The following is a 23,971-nucleotide window of genomic DNA, read 5'->3' as shown; positions in this document are numbered from 1 at the left end:
ATTTTGGATATGTGTTTTGCCGGTAGCCATACTTGCGAAATCTCAGTCAGTATTATGTTTGAATTACATAATGTGTCACTTATGAGTTGAATAATAGAATTCATTCTGAGCTTGATTGACTTATAAAATGTTTAGTATTAAGGTCACAGATTCTGGCTGATTCAAGCATTCATTTTAAGTTATTTATCTCTCATTGAGGGAGGAGACGTTTGTTATCACAAGTTATCGCAGCATTTTCATATTTTTTATACTTTTCAGCCTCACTCATAATGAGTGACAGACAAATGTCATGAATGCTGCACAACCTGCTCAGATATGGTTTATCTCTGTAGTCTGCGCATCGTCTGCTCTGCGGCATGTGCTGATTTACTGTAAAAAAATGTCTTTGTCTGATTTTGACTTTATCAGCACGCATCTAACTCAGCTTGATGATGAGCTCTGGTTATGCCAGTTTTGAAAAAAAAAAACTGCAAGACAACAGCTTCAGTTCCTCAAATGTAGGAAACCCCAGTGTGTGTTAAGTGCCGAGTCACTCAGATGCTCCGACTGCAGAGTGAGTTAGGACAGATGTCTGACAGGGAGCCTTTTTTGTGTAGTGATTCAAATAATCACCTGGCATGCAATGGGACGGCTAAATCCCACGCGGACCCGCAGATCGTGGAAAACTTCAGGAGAAAGCTGAAATATTTCTTCATGAGTCCATGCCAGAAATATAGAGCAAGAGGTCGTAAACCATGGAAAATGATGCTGCAGATACTCAAGATTGCCATTATTACCATTCAGGTATGCGATTTCATTTACCTCAGAACTACTGATTATCAAATTAAATAAATAAATAAAATTAAATAAATAAAAAGTTTTTTATGTAGTCTGTCACAATATTTTTAAAGAGCACCTGTTCTGCTTTTCTCCATGTTCATCTGGCTTTAGTGTGTAATGTTGCTGAAAGTGAAAAAGCTCCAGTTCTTCTCTATATCAGTGTCAGTGTTTCTGAACTCCTGAAACGCCTCCATTGTAGTCTTGAGTTTCTTCCGGGAACGAACACGTCACAATATTCCTCATTATAATAATTCATACGCATAATAAAGGGGCGGGGCCTGGTTGAGTTAGTTAGTAGTGTGTACATTGAAGTTGCAAAGTTACTTGAATGTCTAAAGTGGACTATTGAAATAAAGCGTTACTTTTTGTATTTGTATCACAGTTGGTCTCTTTTGGATTGAGCAACGAGATGATGGTCACCTTTAAAGAGGAAAATCTCATCGCCTTCAAACATTTATTCCTGAAAGGTTACAAGGACAGCAATAAAGATTATGCTTTGTACACAAGACCTGAGGTCCATGATCACATACTGTATGCAATCAGAAGGGTAAGTCCTTTGGGTTACTGTCACACGGTGATAAACCCTCACAAATCATATTCAAGAAAACAGTCTTTATTATAATCCAAACACTCAGGGGAACATAGGAATCCACATAGGAGAAATACCTCAACAGATTACAAACGAGAACCGACTAGGGACTGAACTGAACTAAACGGGGAATATAAGCAAACATAAAGAGAAACAGGTGCAAATCATAAGTATCCATAGAAACGAACAAGGACATAATCAGTTACCACGGAAACAGAAACTAAACAGAGCGGGGAAACAGGAACTAAATGAAACAAAACAGAATATCAAAAATAACGTGACAGTTCCAAAATATGTTCCAAGCTTGTGTAATCGAAGATTAAATATGGATATACCAAGCAGCAAGTGCTTTAGAAAGTACGTGCCCCTTTGTCCTCGTTTCATGACACCTGAGGATACCCACGATCTTTGCACTGATTGCTTGGGAGCGGAGCACATGTGTCTAGCACTCGAGGGATCTGGATGTGCTCATGCTCCAGGGTTCTGGATGTGCTCACGCTCCCGCCTTCTTCTTGAGAGATGAGGGTTAAGCGTCTTCTCTCCGCAGTTTGGGTCCTGCTCCTGCTGAGGCACAGCGGAGACTTAAATCGTGGCAATCGCAGGTCCTGGAAGAGACCGTACTCAACCCATATTTTTCATTCTCCACATTCAAATTATTCAGATTTGGGGGCCTTATGTGAGCAAGGATACGTGAGGATGTCCCCTGTTGAGGCCAGCTATCTTTCACAGAGTGAGGCTTCTTCGTTAAAGGCTCCGGTCTTGCCATCTAAACCACTTCAGACCACCTTGCGGTTGAACGGTAACGCATATGCAGCAGCAGGCTAAGGGATTTAGATCAGGGACTGTCTCCTGAAGTGGTTGCTGGGTGAACAAAATGATGTGGGCAATGGAGCGACCCTCTATTTCGTCTACCTCCCTCCCCAGTTACTGTTGGGTCTTGAAGTATGGATAACTCCTAAAGATACAGCGTCGAGGTTCCACTTCGAAAGGGAACATCTCAGGTTGCGTATGCAACCCGGTTCGCTGAGAAGGGGAGTGAGACACTGCGTCTTGAGAGTTGATGACATGTAATACAGGAGCCCTTTTATAATCACAGGTGCTCCACTTGTGACGTCGTGGACTGTTGTCCACCAATGAATATCGGCGTGTGTTTGCTCATGCTTCTGACACCAGTCACACTGATGGCGTCCCCCAAAGCATCCATACTAAGACACACAGCAACAAACACGCAAAATTGAAACTTGAACTACTACTTTCTATGCCCTGAGAATTTTGTGCTGCTCTATGACCTGTACCTGTCTATCATATATCTACAAATACACACACACACACACGTCTGTAACGTGTATGTTCTGTTTCTGTTCAGTTTCTGATTCTGATTGCCCTAGTTAGTCTTCTTGATTACGGATTACGTTCATCTGTGTTCCTTTGTCTAAGCTGGTTTATTTATACTTAAATAAAATTATAAATATATCAAAGTATATTATATATTTAACTAAACTGTTCTATCTAGTTCATTGTCCGTTATTGTTGATAAGTTCACTGCTGTGGATTATTATTAGTCTGTTTTTTCCCTCGACCCCTTCGTTGTGTGATTTCTACAGCCTGTAGCAACATCATACTTCTGATTGATTCCTCACGGATGTGTTTAATAACGCACTATACAAGGCTGGGTTTCATTTGAGCACAACTAACATTTTAAATGTCTTCACAGGAGTGACTGAAACTGCTTTCTTGTTTGCATCTGATCAATTATCTGATTTTGTTTGGTAGTATCTACACCTCCAAAACCTGACTGTAGATAATCACTCGTTTGAGAAGATCGATGACATGTTCACCCCTCTGTCCCTCTGTCAAGAGTTATATCGACACGCCAACATTTCACCCGCCACTGAGACCTTTGATATCGATCCACATGTAGAGACAGGTCTGTACCATACTTGATCAAAATTACTGTGAAAAATACAGATATTATGCACACAAACGCACTGTTACATTATTAGATGAAAAGTCAAACACCACACAGACATATAAACAACATTAAAAACTTAATTTTCGCCACAGAGGGACTTTATCTAATCTTAAGTATTTTGGTCTCTGGATTTATAGCTCACTGTTTAGTGTTTATTTTATATTTAAATATTATTATTTTTTATATTTTCTTTAATATATTTCAGAATGTATTTCTATATATCCCATTTCAACCTACAAGAATGATGATTTGGAAAATGACATGAACCTCACTTTAGATTTTCAAAGGTGTGTACACTACTTTCTACTTTCAAATACATTCATCAGTTTTATTTTATAGAGTTTGTTATTCATGAAATTATATTTTTGTGATCCTTTCCCAGGTTATTAGCAGTAAAAATCTATTTTAAAATAAAGGCTATCAATGTTCAAACTGTACGACATCAAGAGCTTCCTGACTGCTATGACTTCAACATTAATGTAAGTGTTGTTACATTTCATACATTTTTGTCTTGAATAAAGTCTCAATGATAAAATTTCCTTAACATCCAAAGAAAGTTGGTTTCTGCTTTAGAATTCAAAAAGAACATTTTTGTGAAAGTTTTTACTTGCCATAGTCTCACAATTTCCAGAATTGGCTAATTGAGGTTTGTCACATTTTGTCATATGAAAACTATACATTTTCCTCTTCCTCTTCTCCTTCTCCAACCATTTTGTTCATGTCATACCATTTTGTCACAGGCTGATGAGTTCTTTACTCCTCAGTGTCATCTAGAGAATGACTGACTCAATGCTGGAATTCCTTACGACAGGTTGAAGTTAACTGGATAAAGTAGGTAATCTGCTGTGTTTGCTTACAGATCATGTTTGACAACAGCGCACACAGTGGAAAAATCAAGATATCTTTAAGCAGTGATGTACAGATAAAGGGTTGCAAGGACTGGAATGTTTCAGAATCAAGTAAGTTGATTTTCTGACACTGGACCATTTATCAGAAACACTTCCTCTCTACAAAATCCGCTGTCATCACATATCACATATATATTTATACAGTGGCTCCAAAGTATTTGGACACTTCAGTCAGAAATAAAAAATAAAAAAATAAAAATATATATATTTATGGCACATTATATATATATATATATATATATATATATATATATATATATATAATGTGAATGATTATATCAAACCAAGTAACCAATCTGCGAATAATGTCAGAAAGAACTTTTCTTCAAGCTAACTCTACTTTTCTGATCTTTTGTTTGTTGTTGTCCAGTTGATTAGTGGCTGTATCCACTACATGTTAGTTCCTCTAAAGTTCACACAGGTGTTCTAGCAGAATAATCTCAGGTTTCATTCGTCACAGTAACTTGGCCTGTTCCACAATGTTTGACGGCCAAAAAAGTCCAAATACTTTTGAATATATATGCCCCCTACCCAACGCGTGAATCTGATCAGTTATCCAGTTGCTGAAGAAATAAATATTAGGACACTGAATACATATTTAGTCACCTGCAATTATTCCTGCTGTCCATGTAGCAGCTAATGCAGCCATGTGCCATACTGATATTACTGTCTAAAGGTCTCTTTTGCTGTGTTTGTTCCAGCAGACAGTCACTTCCGACTCATTGTTCTGTTTGACTGTGTGGTCATCTGCTCCTGCTTGCTCTCGCTCGTCCTCTGCACACGCTCAGTCTACACAGGCCTTCTCTTGCAGTTAGTAAGTCTCCTCGTCTGGCGCAGTAAGGGTTACTCAGCAAGGTTACTGAGCAAATCAAGCCCATAAAAGCACTGCTCTATTCTATTCTATTCTATTCTATTCTATTCTATTCTATTCTATTCTATTCTATTCTATTCTACTCTATTATATTTTATTCTATTATATTCTACTCTATTCTATTCTACTCTATTATATTTTATTCTATTATATTCTACTCTATTCTACTCTATTCCATTCTATTCTATTCTACTCTATTCTATTCTATTCTATTCTATTTTATTCTATTTTATTCTATTCTATTCTACTCTATTCTACTCTATTCTACTCTATTCTATTTTATTCTATTCCATTCTATTCTATTCTACTCTACTCTATTCTGTTCTATTCTATTCTATTTTATTCTATTCTATTCTACTCTATTCTACTCTATTCTATTCTACTCTATTATATTCTACTCTATTCCATTCTATTCTATTCTACTCTATTCTATTCTATTGTACTCTATTATATTTTATTCTATTATATTCTACTCTATTCTACTCTATTCCATTCTATTCTACTCTATTCTATTCTATTCTATTCCATTCTATTCTATTCTACTCTATTCTATTCTACTCTATTATATTTTATTCTATTATATTCTACTCTATTCTACTCTATTCTACTCTATTCCATTCTATTCTATTCTACTCTATTCTATTTTATTATATTATATTCTACTCTACTCTATTCTATTCTATTCTATTATTTTCTTGTCACAGTTGGTGGCTGTAATAAAGCACACGATAAAGGAGACACTCAAAATAGATCTTAAATCCAAGAATCAAAACAATAAACAGGACAATAACTCTGAGGAAACACAACCACATAGACATAAAACATAGATGTAAAACATGGGAGTCTACCAATCCAGGACACAGGGCAAACGAAGGAGCTGACGAGTTCATTAACGAGGGACAGGTGAATAGGATGAATCAATGAAACATGGGAAAACTGGGTCAAAGAAAAACAGGCAAACAGAAACTGGACTCAGTGAAAACAAAGACAAAACAGAACATAACCCTGACAATTCTATTCTATTTTATGTTTAGGTACATGAGAATAAAATAGTAATGTTTGATAATAAAGGATCAAATTAAAGTTGTTGTAGTGATAGTCTCATTGCATGTATATTTATAATCTAATAATTAAAATTATTATAACATAATTTAAGTTATAATAATATAAGTTAAAGGTATAGCGGAGGATCTTTCCAAATTTTAGATAAGACCCGCCCTCTCCACTTTTTGAAAAGTTTGATTGATTCACCAGAATGATTGACAATTAGGAGGACCAATAGTTTAGACTACCCACCAGGAAGTAAAACATCCTCCGCTATACCTTTAAGGTATAATATGAGTTAATAGCACATACAAGTGTCCTATAGCTAGTTAGCAACTTAGAGGCAACTGCTTACCTCACATTAACTGAGTTCCGCTGAGTTCTGTTTGCTACTTAGTTCCCTTAGTTATTGATTATGTTCACCTATTGTTCATTTAGTTACCTCATTTCTCCCTGTGGGTTTCAGCTCTTAAGGTGATGATACACGGGGCAACTTTTTTGAGCAATGTTGTCAAGCATTGTTGCTTGGGCACTTTCCTATTGAGAATGGGCAACAAAATGTCTATCTGGATCCTTTAGATCGGTCGTGGGCCCTGTGTCTCACCTGCACTGTAAAAAAAAATTACACCCCCAAGTCAAAAATTTTAACTGACCGATAACATCTACATTTTTCAATTAGTCTGACGTATTATTTCTCATTGAGCCAATGTTAACAGACTATTGCAACAAGAATTTCACTTGGGCCAATTGAAAAATGTAGATGTTATCGGTCACTTGAAATTTTTGATTTGGGAGAGTTAGAAATTTTCTACAGTGTGGTTGCCGGTTGATGGCAACATTGTCCAGCAACATTGCTCAAAAAGTTGCCCCGTGTATCATCACCTTGAATTTCCTCAGTTCATTGTTCTGTGTTGTTTCAGTTTGCATGGTTTTCTATATTTTTTCTGTGTCTCCTGTGATTTGTGATTAAAGACTGTTCTTTTGGATGTCACTATTCGTTGTGCGCTTACTACAACCACCACCCCTTGCACAAACTCCCACTGGCATTAAGATGAGCACTGTGTGGCGGGAGCTTCACTGAATGGGTTTTCATGGCCAAACCGCTGCATGCATGCCTCACATCACCGTCACAATGCCAGGCGTCAGATGGAGTGGTGTAAAGCATACTGGAATCTGGAGCAGGGGAAATGTGTTCTGTGGAGTGACGAATCACGCTTCTCTGTCTGGCAGTCGGATGGGCGAGTCTGGATTTGGCGGATGATAGGAGAACCAGCCTGACTGCATTGTGCCAACTGTAAAGTGTGGTGGAGGAGGGACAATGGTTCGGGCTGTTGTTCAGGGGTAAAGCTAGACTCCTTACTTCCAGTATGGGGAATCTTAATGCTTCAGAACACCAACACATTTTGGAAAATGCAATGCTTCCAACTTTGTGGAAAAAAAGTTTTTCTGCACAAAGCAAGGAGCATAAAGGAGCATAGAGACAAGGTTGGATGAGTTTGGTGTGGAAGAACTCAACTGGACCACACAGAGTCCTAACCTCAACCTCATCGAACATCGGGATGAACTGGAATTCATCACTGCTTTACTGGATGAATGGGGGAAAATTCCCACAGAAACACCCCCAAAATCTCATGGAAAGCCGTCCCAGAAGAGCTGAAGCTGTTATAGCTGCAAAGGGGTCACCAGATCCATATTAATGTCTATATATTTAGAATGCAATGTCATTAAGTGTGTAGATAGTGTATATGCATCAAAAAAGGAAATGGAATCTGCATTCCAAATCAAATAGAATTCCAAAAAGCATTAATTAAGCCATGAATCCATCTAGTAATCAAACTACAAATCTCCATCCTAAAACTAAAGACAAAAGCTAATCAGGAGCAGGGATGTGTAACAAAATGTCGATAGTAATAGCTATGTTATTAGCATGTCATGTGTTTTTTCTCCGCAGGAGTACACCAAGTTTGTGTCCATTCACCACGATAAAACCGTTTCCTGGTCTGAGAGAATGGAGTTTATCAACGGCTGGTACATTCTCGTCATCATCAGTGACACGCTGAGTATTGCAGGTTCAGTTCTCAAAATATGCATACAGAGCAAGGTGAGCAAGAGACGGAGGCTGGAACAAACCGAGCTTTCAAGTGCCACGATTATGCTTTATCAAATATCACCTGTCATGTGGTGTGTAATAAAGCTGTTTATGAATGCAAAACATCTGTAAAGTTTCAGAGATAAACGGAGTTTTTGTCTCTCAAAAGAAAGAAGTGATTCTGAACTGCATGAAACCAGTTATCAGTCATTCCAGTCTCACTTCCAGTTCGAACGTACGTAGTTTTGTAACAAATTTGCATAATGCCAGTCTATGGTCTTCATTGGCTGCCGGTGAGCAGGGTTTACACTGTAGTGTATCTGAGACTGGAAGAGTTTGGCTTGTGTTGTTCATGTCGAGAAGACGCTGTTTTCTGCCGACAAAGCAAATCCACTTTGATGAGATTGATACGGTAAAACCCACGCCATCATTACTGTTGGTATCGCTGTGTATCAAGTGCTGAGGGAGAGCTAAATCCAGTTATGGTAATGGGCCTTTGGTTTGGTCAGAGTAGACCAATCACAACAGACTGGGCCGTCTGACCAATCAGAGAAGAGCATGCTCTCTGAAAGGAGGGGTTTAAGGCGACTGAATCCAATTGTTTCAGACACTGTGGATAAAGAGGTGTTGCTGCAGTAAATATTATGAGAATATTAAATTTGTTGATGCATGTAAACCAATAGGAGACCTCCAAAACAAAATTAGGAACCTTTAAAATAGCATCATTGGGGCACTTTAAAAGGAAATAAGTCCCAGTCTCCTCACCAGATAAGCATGTGTTTAGATGTACGCTAATGTTCAGTAACTGTCTTGTCTTCAGGAGCTGACGAACTATGATGTGTGCAGTATTTTACTGGGAACAGCAACGATGCTTGTGTGGATTGGAGTAATGCGTTATCTGAGTTTCTTTCAGAAATATTATGTAAGCTACTCATTTATTCAGTTTTTGGTGTGTAATCAGTTGAAGTGCAAATCAAAAGACTCCTCACACTAACTAAGGACAAGTGTCCAAGTTCAGTAATTCTATTGTATTGTTTTAAACAGACCTTCTGCTTGTAAAGTGTGCTTGTGCCGTCTATTTCTATTGCCACTGTTCCTCCACACTCACACTCACACAGAACACAGATGTTCAGTCTGCTTCGTAATGAATGCTAGACGACCACGAGTCTGAAACGAGTGTGTTTGTGCCTCCAGATCCTCATCCTCACCCTGCAGGCGGCTCTTCCCAACGCCATCCGCTTCTCCATCTGTGCTGTGATGATCTACCTCAGCTACTGCTTCTGCGGATGGATCGTTCTGGGGCCGCACCATGAGAACGTGAGCAAACACACTACCAGCCAATACGATTCTGCTCACCAAGGCTGCGTTTATTTCATTAAATTTACAAAAAATTACAGTTATATTGTTTAATATTATTCCAATGTAAATCAGCTGTTTTCTATGTGAATATACAGTAAAGTGTAATTTATTCCTGTGATCAAAGCTGAATTTTCAGCATCATTACTCCAGTCTTCAGTGTCACATGATCCTTCACAAATCACTCTAATATGATGATCAAGAAACATTTATTATAATTATCAGTGTTGAAAACAGTTATTTGCATTTTTATTTTAGGATTCTTTGATGAATAGAAAGTTCAAAAGAACAGCATTTATTTGAAATAGAAGTTTATGTAACATTAAACACTACCGTTCAAAAGTTTGGGGTCAGTAATCATTTTTATTTAATTTTTTGGGGGAAAGAAATAAAAGAAATCAAAACTTTTGATTGAAATTGATCATAAATTACAGTAAAGACATTTATAATGTTACAAAAGATGATATTTCAAATAAATGTTGTTCTTTTGGACTTTCTATTCATCAAGGAATCCTGACAAAAAATTGTACACAACTGTTTTCAACACTGATAATAATAATGATTGTTTCTTGAGCCTCATATTAGAATGATTTCTGAAGGATTGTCACGTTGTGGGTTGTGTTCTTTGTTCCTGTTTCATGTATGTCATGTGATCCCTTGTTCAAGTCATGTGATCCTGCCATGTGTTCCCTTGTCTGATGTGTCATGTTGTCATTGGTTCATTGTTTCATTGTTCACAGGTGTCCCTCGTCTAGTGTTAGTCTTGTGTATGTAAGCCCTCATGTTTGCCCTGTGTCTTTGTCTAGTAGTGAATGTTTCTTGTCCTGGATTTTAGCCTTTATGTCTGATAATTAAAGTTGCACTCGGGTTCGCTACATCTTGCCTCCAGTGGAATCATTCATAACAAGGATCATGTGACACTGAAGACTAGAGTGATGTTGAAAATTCAGCTTTGATCAAAGGCATAAATTACATTTTAAAATATATTAAAATAGAAAACAGTTATTTTAAATTGACATAATATTTGACAATATTACTTTTTTTTTCTCTTTTTTTTTCTAATCAAATAGTTCACTTTTGACTGGTAGTGTATCAAAAAATGTACCCAATGAAGCCCTTGTAACTATAATATACCAAATCTACTGATTTTACATGCTTATAATATCCTTACATTATTATATTGTCCTTATATAATCATATGTATAGTGTTGTTCATCCTTATTATATGCATGGGTAGTGGACATCAAATACATGTCCTTTACATGTAGTATGACCCAATCTTAACTGAGGAATTATTTAAATATCTGTACTTGCAAAAATTAATTTGATGCGCTACAGCACCATTTGTGTGAAGGCAAAATTCAATATTCATGAGAAACTTTTACACAATATATTACATAATTTGAAGGAAGAAACAAAATACGTTTTGTACCCATAATATTGTCCTTGGAAACACTAACTTGCTTTAGAAAAAAATGCTGTTTTGTGTGAAGTAGCCGTTGCACATTTCCTGTGCTGACTTTTGTACTTCCTGTCTCGAGTGCCATGTTTGTAGTTCTTTGTAGTTTTCCTGTTGTTTAGCGTGTGTATAAATAGCCCTAGTGTTTCCTCTGTCAGTCATTGATGTTTGTAGATGTGTTTGTCACTCATGCTCCTTTGTGTTCTTGGCTTTGCTTTTGCTTTTTTTTCGTTAAAGTAGTCGATCCGTGCCTTCCTTCCCTCTATCCCAAAGTAACAATCGCATATAAAACTTCCCAAAAGTATGTAATATCAGCCACCCATTTAAGCAGTTTTAACAAGCCTAATGAATTTAGCATTTGAATGAAATGAAGAAAACTGCTAATAATGCTTATCTCTTCACAGTTTCGGACCTTTAACCTGGTGGCGGACTGCCTGTTTTCCATGATTAACGGGGATGAAGTGTACTCTTCCTTCAAAAAGCTGCGGGACAAGACCTATGTGGTGTGGCTGTTCAGCAGAGTCTACATCTACAGCTTCATCTCACTCTTCACATTCATGGTGTTGAGCCTCTTCATCGCCATTATCACAGACACCTATGAAACCATCAAGGTGAGTTTATTAAAGCTTGCTACTCGCATATAACACTCAACAACACCGCAGAGCAAGAGACTGCAAGTGAAACTGGATGTTTTCCGGATGTATTGTGTGTGGCGATTGCCTCTGTAAGCCTGTCACCACAATGCTGTGGTTTTGTGGCCAGTTGTTTTTGCTGCTAACACACACTCTGAAACTCGGGCTGCGTCTGAAAGCGTAGGTAGCTGACTTGTTAGGGCGCATGATTGGATTATTCATGTTATGTGTTGTAGTTTAGGAGTTGGCTGTTTCAGAGTAGTGACAGGCCTTGTTCACACAGCAGCAGAATACAGTTATCAGTCTCAAACACAGAGCCACCGATGCTGATAATCATCATCTCTCTGTAACCGCAGCACTACCAGACACGAGGAGAACCGGCATCAGAACTGCAGGCGTTCCTCGCTGAGTGCAGGGACACACCGGACTCGGGGAAGTACATGATGGATGAAGAGTCCTCCTCCTCCTCCTCCTCCTCCTGCTGCCTCTGTTGCTCCTGACTCAGGGGAAACTCCTGACACATGTCTTGTTATTGACATGAAAGGCTGAAAGATTGAGAAGGAGGAGCCAAAAGCTTTTTCACTTTTCCAACTTACTCATGTGTTTTTATACTGTGTAGAATTTATTATATTCGGTTCCCAAAGATGGGCATAAATATACATGAAAATGTATTTAAAGTAAAAATACAAAATACCTCAGTTGAAACAAATCAAATTGAATGTATTTAAATATAAATACAGTATTTTACATGTTGAAAATACATGTGAAATTGTCCATCCAGTGAAGTTTCACTATTCGGCTGAAATCTGTCTGGATCTGTTCTGAATGCAACATTTTGGTGTGTAAAACTGCTGAGAAACGTGTGTTTTCATTACCTCTTCCCTTTTCCATGTCCAGTAATAAGAATTTACACACACACACACAAATCCATCACCATCATTACTTCTCATACTGGTTTTCTCATCATCGATACTGTAAGTGAATACCAACACTATAGTCTTCTGTAGAGCTGAAGGACACTCATAACTGATGGACTCTCCACATGTATTGAGCTGAATCTACAGTGACCTCAGATGAATAAAGACACTATTATTGAAGTTTGCATCATTGATCATTATGTTCCTGTTTATTACCGTGAAGCTGCTTTGATAACATCTTTATTGCATAAAGTGCTATAAAAACGTTTCAGTTTTTGAATGGATGTCAGTGGAGAGGCTTCAGTACACTGAGTAAACCGCGGGTGTGAGAAACACATCACTTATTAACAGCGTATCTGCTGATCTTTAATGGATTTTGACGTGAGCTATATTGTGTAAACACTGAAAACATTTGCTGTATTAAAAGTCACTGTTAATTTTGTGACAGGTAGTTTACAACTCTTCTCGTTCATTTCTAGCCCTGTCCCAAATCTGTTATTTAGGATGCGTTACGTTCCAATAAACCCTGTCCAATAAAAACTGTTATGCATCTGGTCTTATTGTCATATTTAATGCACACTTTAAAACTGAGCAGAATGCAATAGGTTGACTTCACATCTCTATGAGGATAAGGAAGCATGAGCAGAAGTGTTTTTCTCGACACAAGAATTGTCTCAATTGTCTTTTGAGACCATCTTCAAAGGCTTTAGAAATTATTGCTGTTTGGTTACAAGTCATTTTCACTTTAAAAAGCCAATTTTTTCAAGAACAAATTGATACACTTCTTTCCCCTTAATTGTCACCGCCCCGTATACGGGACGCCTAAGTTTACGTCACTATATTACAATTAAATCCTAATTTAATCATGACAAACTATATATCGTTGGAAAGGTCTAAGACTCCTAAATAGATATTTCAGCACTGTTTTTTGTTACAATTTATGCAGGAACAGTAATAGATGAATTGATGACAAGAGCGCACCTCAAAAAATCGACATCATAACAGGAGTTCTGGCGTTTGTCACAAAAAGTCGAAACACACACTTTTAATAATTGAAACTTTGGTTTTCATGCTCAAAGTTCGTAATAAAACATTTAATCTAGTATTTGTCAATAAAAAAATATAAAATAATATTATCCTCTAAAAAGTATAATATACATATTATCCTCTAAAATGTGATATTATCTTTTTTTATTGCCTTTTTTTATTACATCACATATTTTAGTAGTTATCATAAATTAGGTATCATTTGCAAGCTTACGATCTCAGAATTCATCCTGTGAAAACTGTTTTGAAATTGGACATTGTGTTACCATAGAAACGGTACTCTAAATTTTTTTTTTTTTATGCCTTGATGACGCCTTTTGGGCGTCATCATATTTCATAATTTATGATCAAAATATTTTCTAATCTTGACAAAACACATATTGTCAGAAAGGTCTGAGTCTCAAGGTTCCATATTTTGTGACAGAAGTGATATTTGGACAGAAATTTATTAATTTGTTATGGTAGAATGCATACAGTTAAATTCAATGGAATTCAATGACACCCGGTGGCTATTTTCGGTAATACGATATCAACTTCAAATTTGGAACACAACTTGGTTAGATATATGGCTTTGATTTTATAGTAATTTTTTTGTAAAACATATTTTGTAAAATACATATTTTATATAAAAGAAAAATATTAAATAAATTATATTTGATTTAATGTAAATTTAAACTTCCATAACTTTTTCATACTTTCATTTTTTGAAGTGCTTTCAAACAAGACCAAACTTAGGTCTATACTCCAAAGCATTCTTGAATTACAACCATTTAAGCTTGAATAGTGCATTTTAATGTCCATTCTCAAAAAAGGGGGTGACAGATAAGGGGTTAAGTATTAAAACCTTCTGGTTAAGGCATGTAAAGGTTTGTCTGGGATCTAGTTAGACTTTAGTCTAACTGTGTTCTTCAAAAGAGCCAGTAGATGTCAGTGTTTACCGTGGCTTCAGACAGAGCAAAGTATAATAAATCTCACATCACTTACACAATATATTGATAGCTTTGTCCCACACGCTTTATTTTCTCCATTTTAAGGTTTGTAATCCACTGACGTAAATGTACGTTGCATAGATCATGTGACTGGATGGAGACCATTTATCACTGACGAAGCCTATGTTATTTAAACGATGTCCACATTTCATACTTCAAAGCAGCGGTAAAAATAAAGGCAATTCAAAATAGGCCTTCTGCAAACCTGTCTGCAAACCTGTCTGATCCTCAATCCTGATCTGTGGACTGAACTGTTCACTGAACATCAGACACACTGAAGGCTATTATGTGTAGTATGGAGCCCCTAAGGGGACAAACATATGAGATGGGGGGAGGATGATATTTCAACGCGTTTGCGTTCACTCAAAACTGTTGCATTGTTCGAAAGGAATTTAGCATTAGCTTGCAGAAGTTTCCTATGGGACGTCCTAGCGCTCAACTTTGCTTAATGTAGTAAGACAGTGATATTAAACGACCAAACTCGGTAAACACCATAATACTAGATGAGCCCATATGATGAAAGAAAGCAAATGTATCACTTCATTAAGGTTGTGTGAAATAGCTTGGTGGAATAGTTCTCTCATGTGTTTATGACAACACGGTGATTTATGAGTAAAGATTAAACCTGCCTGTGTTTTATTCATAGTAACACATTTGGTCTTTTTCAATATATAGCTTAACTGTTGGTCATTATTTATGAGTCGTATTAAGTGCACAACATAAAACAGATAATGTTTTCTTTCCTGAAATTGAAAGTCATCCTAAAGTCTCATAAAGTGTTTAATGTAACTGGCTATTTTATCACATGAGAATCAAAGTGCATTTGTATAATTCCTCACATCATTTCTGTGTATTATGTGACATGAAGATTTATTTGAAAACCTTGAAAACCAAAGCAATCAGAACTATGGACATTTACAAAGAATTAAATTCCTTCTTTTTTTTTTTTTACTTTGATTATTCACATTACCCATTTCTGTTCTTTTTTATTTTTCTTTCTACTTCGTTAATAGCCTATGTGAATATATTTTCTTTAATATCGTCGCTATTAATGTTATCCTTAGCTTTCATTACAGTACCTGATGTTAAAAATGTTATTAATGTTTTATGATACTATATATGTGAATCTTATGTTACATGTATGTTTTGTTAAAAAAAATTTTTTTTTTAAAAATAACAATCCCCACCTTTATCTGCATCTGAATGGCTTTAATTACACCCGTGGAAATAAAGGACTTTACAAAAGACATTGACAATAGGGTAGCTAATATTTTATTGCTAATATTTCAAAGCTTGCTAATTAAGAGAAATAGACAGAGTTTAAATAGAAATATTTATCGATTCGTCATTGTGCGACACATTTCGGACACCAAACTCCACACTGAAGGCTTTTTAGTGCTTCGAGGTCATCAGGAACAATATTCGTTGGATAAATTCTTTTTTATTTATTTTATATGTTGCTTAATTTGTTTATCAATAATTGCATGTTTGGACCATAGCCTATAGAGGAAATATTTGATTTATCTTTTATATAAATGAATAAAAGAAGAGTGAATGAAATAATAAATGAAAGGTAGGAATCTTTGTAGGCTACTTGAAAATATACAAATGTTAAAATATGTACGTTTGTATAATATCTTTATTATTATTATTATTATTATTATTTACAGCTAGAATATTTTTTAAATGATTCATGTCTTCTCCATACATTAGTCCCCTGTAGGCAGACACTGAACACCTGTTGCGTGTAGTTACAGGCAGGTAGGGGAGATAATCCAGCCAATAAAATGGCGAGATGCTGGTTGCCTGACAACAGGCTGGCCAATGAGCGTCGCGCTTGTTTATTTGGAAGAGCGGAGGTGCGGTTCAAATCACCCAAACATCTCCTGCGCTCCAGGGCAGGTGGACGACAACACTCGCACTGCAGTCTCTCACACACTCACACACACACTCGCTCACTCGCTCACTCGCTCGGGATCCTTCTGATCTGAATCACGCGAGCACATGCTGATCTGACGGGTTGAATACGCGGAGCTGCATCTGATGTAAGTCAACATGTGTGACTGTGTTATTAGCGCTGTGCTAAAGTTCAAACTCGGGCTGTGTCTCTAATGTCGTGTGTTTCCTACATAGACTGCGTGTCTAGGGTCGAGTGGATGTGTTCCCACCCGCCTAGAAATGCTGTCTAGGTAGAGGACTGAGACAGACCCACTGAACGCCAGCCAACGGTCATTCACTGAAAATAAACAAATGTTATTTTTCTAGTAAGTAAGTTAATGTTGCAGTGAGAACTGAGAATAGTGAATCAGATTGGACGACTGCAGATAAGTTAGTGTTGATAAAAATGAACATTTCTGAAGCAATGGTCTTTTTAAATACAAATGTGTTGAAATTGAGTAAGTTACTCGAAGCTTTTCCACACATGGGCCGTTTCTGCAATACATAGATGAGTTTGTTTTCTTTGCAAGAATGTAATCTTTGTTTTCATTTGATTGTGACTGTGAGGAATTGATTGGTTGTGGTTTGCTATTGGTGGATCTCATGTGAGTGACAGGTAGCCCCGCCCTCGCGCCAGTAAACACGTCATCAGAGATGATAAATCTGAGGGAAGTTATTTTGTTGTAAGATTATGAGGCAGTTAAGATGATGATTTTGCTTGGTGTGCTTTATTAAAGGACTGGCTTAATAAGATCTTACCATAACTTTTTAGGATTTTTATACATAATGTATTAATATGTAATTAATAGAAAATGAACCCTGTAAAACAGCTCTTGGCATGAGAATTGTGTCAGCTGCTGATGTGGAAATAATCTCAACTATCTACCTTAATCTTCTTGATAAAATCTCCCTAGCCTTTCTCTGAGCAACTCTTTCTTTTTTGGTTTAACATAATTACACTTAGCCTACTGAAAGCAAAGTACAGTTTAAAACATGAAATGACTCCAAGCATAGATGATTAATTATTAACTTTTAATTATTTCACACATGCCCAGTATCTGTAGGCTATGCCATAAACGCTGTGTCTTGAAAAAGGCTGTTTAACAAATGGCTGAATGGGACTACAGATGTTGCCGAGGGCTTTGAACACAATGAGTTTAATTGATGCAGTCATGATAACTATCTAGATAAGCTCAGTCTGAAAGAAAAGGCATTTATTAAAACATAATAATAATTAGACACTTGCAACATGAACACATTTCCAAAAAATAAAAAAGGTGGGAGCCAGATTCATCCACGATGCCACAAACAGAGCACCAGATGTCATGTGATTGTAGTGAAGTTAGTTTATGGCCTAACTTTTGCTTTCTCCTTTTAGTGATTTGTATTTGGGCTTTCTGAAGATTCTCTTGATGAACAAAACGTGGAAGAATCATAAACTTGTATTGGTTGCAGATCTTATTTCCGGTAATAATCCAGAAGCCAGTGGAACGTTAGATTTAAAAATTAAATTGACAAAGTAATTATATTAAATTATGCTTTAAATATGACCCTAAAAAGCCAGTAGGTCGCAGCAAGTCTCCATCCTAATGAGTGAGTCATTCATTCAATGATGCATTCAAACGGCTTATTCAATCTGGGATGAAGCATGTGACTCTTTATGAATGAGTCATTGAATGATTCAATCAAATGATTCTTTCCAAAAATGCAGATTTGTTCAATAATGAAACACTGCTGTATATTGCTTAGAGACGTGCAACTGTTCTGCGGTGGCTTTGTTTGTAACTATTTTTGTTGGTTAAACAGAGCAAAAAAGACAAAATTTAGGCTTATAAAAATAGGCTTTTATTCACATATAAACATCAGCGACAATAAACAGAAGCTCAGCCGTACTTTTTTAACACATAAGAACCAACTAATTGGTTCTTGCAGAAGCTCAAACGTGCTGCGTAACACGAGAATGAATCTCATTGGTTCTTGAAGAAGCTCAAACGTGCTGCGTAACACGAGAATGAACCTCATTGGTTCTTGCTGAAGCTCAAACGTGCTGCGTAACACGAGAATGAATCTCATTGGTTCTTGAAGAAGCTCAAACGTGCTGCGTAACACGAGAATTAACCTCATTGGTTCTTGCAGAAGCTCAAATGTGCTGCGCAACACGAGAATGAACCTCATTGGTTCTTGCTGAAGCTCAAACGTGCTGCGTAACACGAGAATGAACCTCATTGGTTCTTGCAGAAGCTCAAACGTGATGCGTAACACGAGAATGAACCTCATTGGTTCTCGCCGAAGCTCAAACGTGATGCGTAACACGAGTATGAACCTCATTGGTTCTCGCTGAAGCTCAAACGTGATGCGTAACACGAGAATGAACCTCATTGGTTCTCGCCGAAGCTCAAACGTGATGCGTAACACGAGAATTAACCTCATTGGTTCTTGCCGAAGCTCAAACGTGCTGCGTAACACGAGAATGAACCTCATTGGTTCTTGCAGAAGCTCAAACGTGCTGCGTAACACGAGAATGAACCTCATTGGTTCTTGCAGAAGCTCAAACGTGCTGCGTAACACGAGAATGAACCTCATTGGTTCTTGCAGAAGCTCAAACGTGATGCGTAACACGAGAATGAACCTCATTGGTTCTTGCTGAAACTCAAACGTGCTGCGTAACACGAGAATGAACCTCATTGGTTCTTACAGAAGCTCAAACGTGCTGCGTAACACGAGAATGAACCTCATTGGTTCTTGCTGAAACTCAAACGTGATGCGTAACACGAGAATGAACCTCATTGGTTCTTGCAGAAGCTCAAACGTGCTGCGTAACACGAGAATGAACCTCATTGGTTCTTGCTGAAGCTCAAACGTGCTGCGTAACACGAGAATGAACCTCATTGGTTCTTGCAGAAGCTCAAACGTGCTTCGTAACACGAGAATGAACCTCATTGGTTCTTGCAGAAGCTCAAACGTGCTGCGTAACACGAGAATGAACCTCATTGGTTCTTGCTGAAGCTCAAACGTGCTGCGTAACACGAGAATGAACCTCATTGGTTCTTACAGAAGCTCAAACGTGCTTCGTAACACGAGAATGAACCTCATTGGTTCTTGCTGAAACTCAAACGTGATGCGTAACACGAGAATGAACCTCATTGGTTCTTGCAGAAGCTCAAACGTGCTGCGTAACATGAGAATGAACCTCATTGGTTCTTGCTGAAGCTCAAACGTGCTGCGTAACACGAGAATGAACCTCATTGGTTCTTGCTGAAGCTCAAACGTGCTGCGTAACACGAGAATGAACCTCATTGGTTCTTACAGAAGCTCAAACGTGCTTCGTAACACGAGAATGAACCTCATTGGTTCTTGCTGAAACTCAAACGTGATGCGTAACACGAGAATGAACCTTATTGGTTCTTGCAGAAGCTCAAACGTGCTGCATAACATGAGAATGAACCTTATTGGTTCTTGCTGAAGCTCAAACGTGCTGCGTAACACGAGAATGAACCTCATTGGTTCTTGCTGAAACTCAAACGTGCTGCGTAACACGAGAATGAACCTCATTGGTTCTTGCTGAAGCTCAAACGTGCTGCGTAACACGAGAATGAACCTCATTGGTTCTTGCAGAAGCTCAAACGTGCTTCGTAACACGAGAATGAACCTCATTGGTTCTTGCAGAAGCTCAAACGTGCTGCGTAACACGAGAATGAACCTCATTGGTTCTTGCTGAAGCTCAAACGTGCTGCGTAACACGAGAATGAACCTCATTGGTTCTTACAGAAGCTCAAACGTGCTTCGTAACACGAGAATGAACCTCATTGGTTCTTGCTGAAACTCAAACGTGATGCGTAACACGAGAATGAACCTTATTGGTTCTTGCAGAAGCTCAAACGTGCTGCATAACATGAGAATGAACCTCATTGGTTCTTGCTGAAGCTCAAACGTGCTGCGTAACACGAGAATGAACCTCATTGGTTCTTGCTGAAACTCAAACGTGCTGCGTAACACGAGAATGAACCTCATTGGTTCTTGCTGAAGCTCAAACGTGCTGCGTAACACGAGAATGAACCTCATTGGTTCTTGCAGAAGCTCAAACGTGCTTCGTAACACGAGAATGAACCTCATTGGTTCTTGCTGAAGCTCAAACGTGATGCGTAACACGAGAATGAACCTCATTGGTTCTTGCAGAAGCTCAAACGTGCTGCGTAACACGAGAATGAACCTCATTGGTTCTTGCTGAAGCTCAAACGTGCTGCGTAACACGAGAATGAACCTCATTGGTTCTTACAGAAGCTCAAACGTGCTTCGTAACACGAGAATGAACCTCATTGGTTCTTGCTGAAACTCAAACGTGATGCGTAACACGAGAATGAACCTTATTGGTTCTTGCAGAAGCTCAAACGTGCTGCATAACATGAGAATGAACCTCATTGGTTCTTGCTGAAGCTCAAACGTGCTGCGTAACACGAGAATGAACCTCATTGGTTCTTGCTGAAACTCAAACGTGCTGCGTAACACGAGAATGAACCTCATTGGTTCTTGCTGAAGCTCAAACGTGCTGCGTAACACGAGAATGAACCTCATTGGTTCTTGCTGAAGCTCAAACGTGCTGCGTAACACGAGAATGAACCTCATTGGTTCTTGCTGAAACTCAAACGTGGGCTTCATTCAGCCCCGACAAAACGTTGCACAACGTTTTTTAAACAGAAACGGTGATGCGTTGAACACACTGTTCTGATGACGCAAGAGTTGCAACTATGGCAGCTGAGAAGGCCATTCTTTGTGTTCTTTGTGAAGAATTTTCGGAGCCTGATGAAGTCGGTATAAATATGTGTTTAATACTACAAAATATGCCCGACGTTACAGTTACTGCACTTGCCGCCCAGAACACTAGAGAACATCCCAGTGGAGTGAAGGGATTGCTGAAACTGAAGCACACATCTTACCTAATTCAGACTCAAACACATCTATTTAGCCTCACATACTGACTTTATATGTAGTTCATACTGTTTTAATACCCTGTATTTTCTTTCTCATTTTTAGGAAAAGCACTTAATTACCATTGTTTATTTCAATACCAAATGTCATACAATTGCAATGAAGCTAAAAATATAAACAACTACATCATTATGTTGATATCCTATATTTTTACAATAAAAATCAATGTGAGTTGATGATTGTTTACAGGAATAAAATCCTAAATTAGATCTGTTGATCATATAAAGCAGTCGTGTCTCTTCAGATAATTAGCTGTAAACAGCTCAGATTAGTACGGATTAGTTTTACAATCTCTTTGATTAGTTTGAAGTGTCAAAATGGTAGTTGTGTAGCTGTTAATGGAGGGACACAGATCTCTTGGATTTGATTAAAAATATCTTCATTTGTGTTGTGAAGAATAAAAGTCTTTCGGGTTTGGAACGACATTAGGGTGAGTCGGTTATGACAGAATTTTAGTTTCTGCGTGAACTATCCCTTTAACTTGTTTATTGAGCTGTTGTGTATATAATCAGTATCACATTAGTAATTGTGCTGATATTTGTGAAAGGTGTCAAATTATTAGACAGAATCTGTAACTCTTGATTAGGATGGGATTGCCAGAGGACATCGTGTGTGTGTAGGGATGTGTGTTTGAGTAATATGAAGCAGATCTGCAGAAGATAAGAGGATTTTAATAGGAATCTCACTGAGCAGTTTTATAAGAGTGACAAAAATCAATCTTGGTGTTGGAAGGTTAATATGTTGTTCATCTAAATCCAGAAGATGTCATTCATCACTTACTCTCTTCAAATGTGACGGTTGCAGTTTCAAGCTGATATTTCAGTCGTTTGTTTAATCTTTCAAAAGTCAAAATTGACATTTCCTATTTTTTTCATGGAATGTTGCATTGTTTATTAAATTATTTATCAGTGCACATCATTATTTTAAAGTGTCGTCCTATCAGCAACATAACCGTGCCCCTCCCCTTGCTACGACGTCCCTCCTCTGATGTAGGGCTGGGCTGGGCAACAAGCTAGTTTGCAACACACACTTTCTACAATTTAATAAATTGTTGCACTTTTCTTTTTCCCCAAACTGATTCCATTTCACATTCAGATTTCTTGAGTGCATTTTTCAGTGGTGACACACAGACCCAGCTAATCAATAATGAAATCAATTGTTGTCGGTGTTCATCATTGAATAATAGTTGTTGTTTGACAATTAGCCCTAGACATGACCCAGCTCAGATTATACCAGCTCTCTTATGTCACAGCTCTGACTGACTATACTTAGGTTTTCTTCAGATGATGTCTAGATTGATTAACTTGAGCTCTACATGAGTGTATAGCTGTAAGTCATTACCCAGCCCTGAGGAGTTTTCCACCTCGATCCTCCTGTTTTTCTTGCTCTCCATGTTTCCTCAACTCGCTCTGTCTCGCGCTGGCTCTGTAATCCTGCTGTTTAATCCGGCTTCAGAGGAATCCTGTAATCCAGTCTGACGACTGTGCTATTTCAGGAGCGGTGATGGCCGAGTGCTAGCCTGCCTCTGGAAGAGCGGGACAGCCAAGAGTCCCGGCCGAGCTGAATGTGGACATGATGGGAGATTGGTGGACTCCAGCAATGATGCCAGATCCGTCTCTCGGTGAGCCTCAAACATGGGAAGATTGTGTCTGGGACTTGTGTGAGTGTTGGGCTTGATATTGTTAAGACACTAATTTAAGGATTAATCTGTGTAATGTTGTATCCTATTGAAACTAATATATTTCTCTCTGTACTTCTTCTGTAATGAGTTGGAAGGAGTAGTTTACCCCAAAAACAAAACTGTGATCGTTTTCTCCACCTCATGTCTTTCCAACGGGTCAAATTTGCACACACTTTGAGGCTAGTAACTTTTGAACCGTAAGGCCTGGAAAGACTTTATTTTCTCCCTCTAATTCCTGGACTCACGCCGAGTCGAATGCATAGCGTAGTTTAAATTCCCAATCAATTTCTGTATATGGGTCATTGACGAATAAGGTTTTTAAAAGTGTAAAAAAATAGAATGGAGATATAACTATATTTGAAACCATTTTTTAGTTTATCTAGGTGTTAACAAAAAGATTTTGTGGTTTGTACAATCAATTAACACTGTTTTTGTCTTTTTTTTTTCAAGATGGACAAAATTTGTAACCAAAAAAGTCATTCGGTTTAACCATAAATATATCTAAAATTATTAATTTGCAGATAATTATAATTCATAAAAAAAACAGATTTTACATTGATGTTGAGATAGTATATAGTGTGTACCACAGAAGAAATATTAAATAAAATTATCACTGATCTCATAAATGTAATTTTTGGACTACTCTAAACACTCCAACATATTCAAGTAAAACA

General features: G+C 37.7%; 2 protein-coding genes across 8 annotated transcripts in view; both read left to right on the top strand.

The window, feature by feature from the left end:
• Positions 1-522: 522 nt before the first annotated feature.
• Positions 523-12,841, top strand: mcoln3a (mucolipin TRP cation channel 3a). Of its 2 annotated transcripts, none has more exons than XM_082174254.1 (12): positions 523-783; positions 1,202-1,366; positions 3,182-3,335; positions 3,586-3,667; positions 3,763-3,859; positions 4,240-4,339; positions 4,993-5,102; positions 8,155-8,304; positions 9,113-9,214; positions 9,487-9,609; positions 11,512-11,718; positions 12,096-12,841. In XM_082174254.1, exons 1-12 carry the CDS (start codon positions 538-540, stop codon positions 12,237-12,239), a joined length of 1,680 nt encoding a protein of 559 aa, XP_082030380.1. In that variant the 5' UTR covers positions 523-537; the 3' UTR covers positions 12,240-12,841. The 2 variants fall into 2 exon arrangements, with proteins under 2 accessions (XP_082030380.1, XP_082030379.1); XM_082174253.1 differs by having other exon boundaries at positions 4,990-5,102.
• A 3,709-nt stretch (positions 12,842-16,550) lies between these two features.
• ssx2ipa (synovial sarcoma, X breakpoint 2 interacting protein a) overlaps positions 16,551-23,971 on the top strand; it is a 31,972-nt gene continuing 24,551 nt past the window's right edge. For 5 of the 6 annotated variants that reach the window (XR_014207056.1, XR_014207058.1, XR_014207059.1 and 2 more), the window contains exons 1-2: positions 16,551-16,737; positions 23,112-23,237. Coding sequence is in view for 1 of the 6 variants with exons in the window: in XM_082174243.1 (XP_082030369.1) it covers positions 23,189-23,237 (49 nt within the window). In the remaining 5 variants the exon portion in view is untranslated. The remainder of the gene's footprint in view (positions 16,738-23,111; positions 23,238-23,971) is intronic. The other variant, XR_014207057.1, reaches the window with a different exon arrangement.

The sequence above is a fragment of the Leuciscus leuciscus genome, assembly GCF_965113295.1.
Source record: "Leuciscus leuciscus genome assembly, chromosome: 6".
In the NCBI taxonomy this organism is placed as follows: Eukaryota; Metazoa; Chordata; class Actinopteri; order Cypriniformes; family Leuciscidae; genus Leuciscus; species Leuciscus leuciscus.
This window is presented reverse-complemented; position numbering and strand designations above follow the sequence as displayed.

What these genes read in the sequence shown, in the direction of transcription:
- mcoln3a (XM_082174253.1), top strand. Translation starts at nt 538, where the DNA reads ATGCTCCGACTGCAGAGTGAGTTAGGACAGATGTCTGACAGGGAGCCT. An exon ending in TTGCCATTATTACCATTCAG is followed by an intron (nt 784 to 1,201) that starts GTATGCGATTTC and finishes TTTGTATCACAG; the next exon opens with TTGGTCTCTTTTGGATTGAG. An exon ending in CAGGCCTTCTCTTGCAGTTA is followed by an intron (nt 5,103 to 8,154) that starts GTAAGTCTCCTC and finishes TTTTCTCCGCAG; the next exon opens with GAGTACACCAAGTTTGTGTC.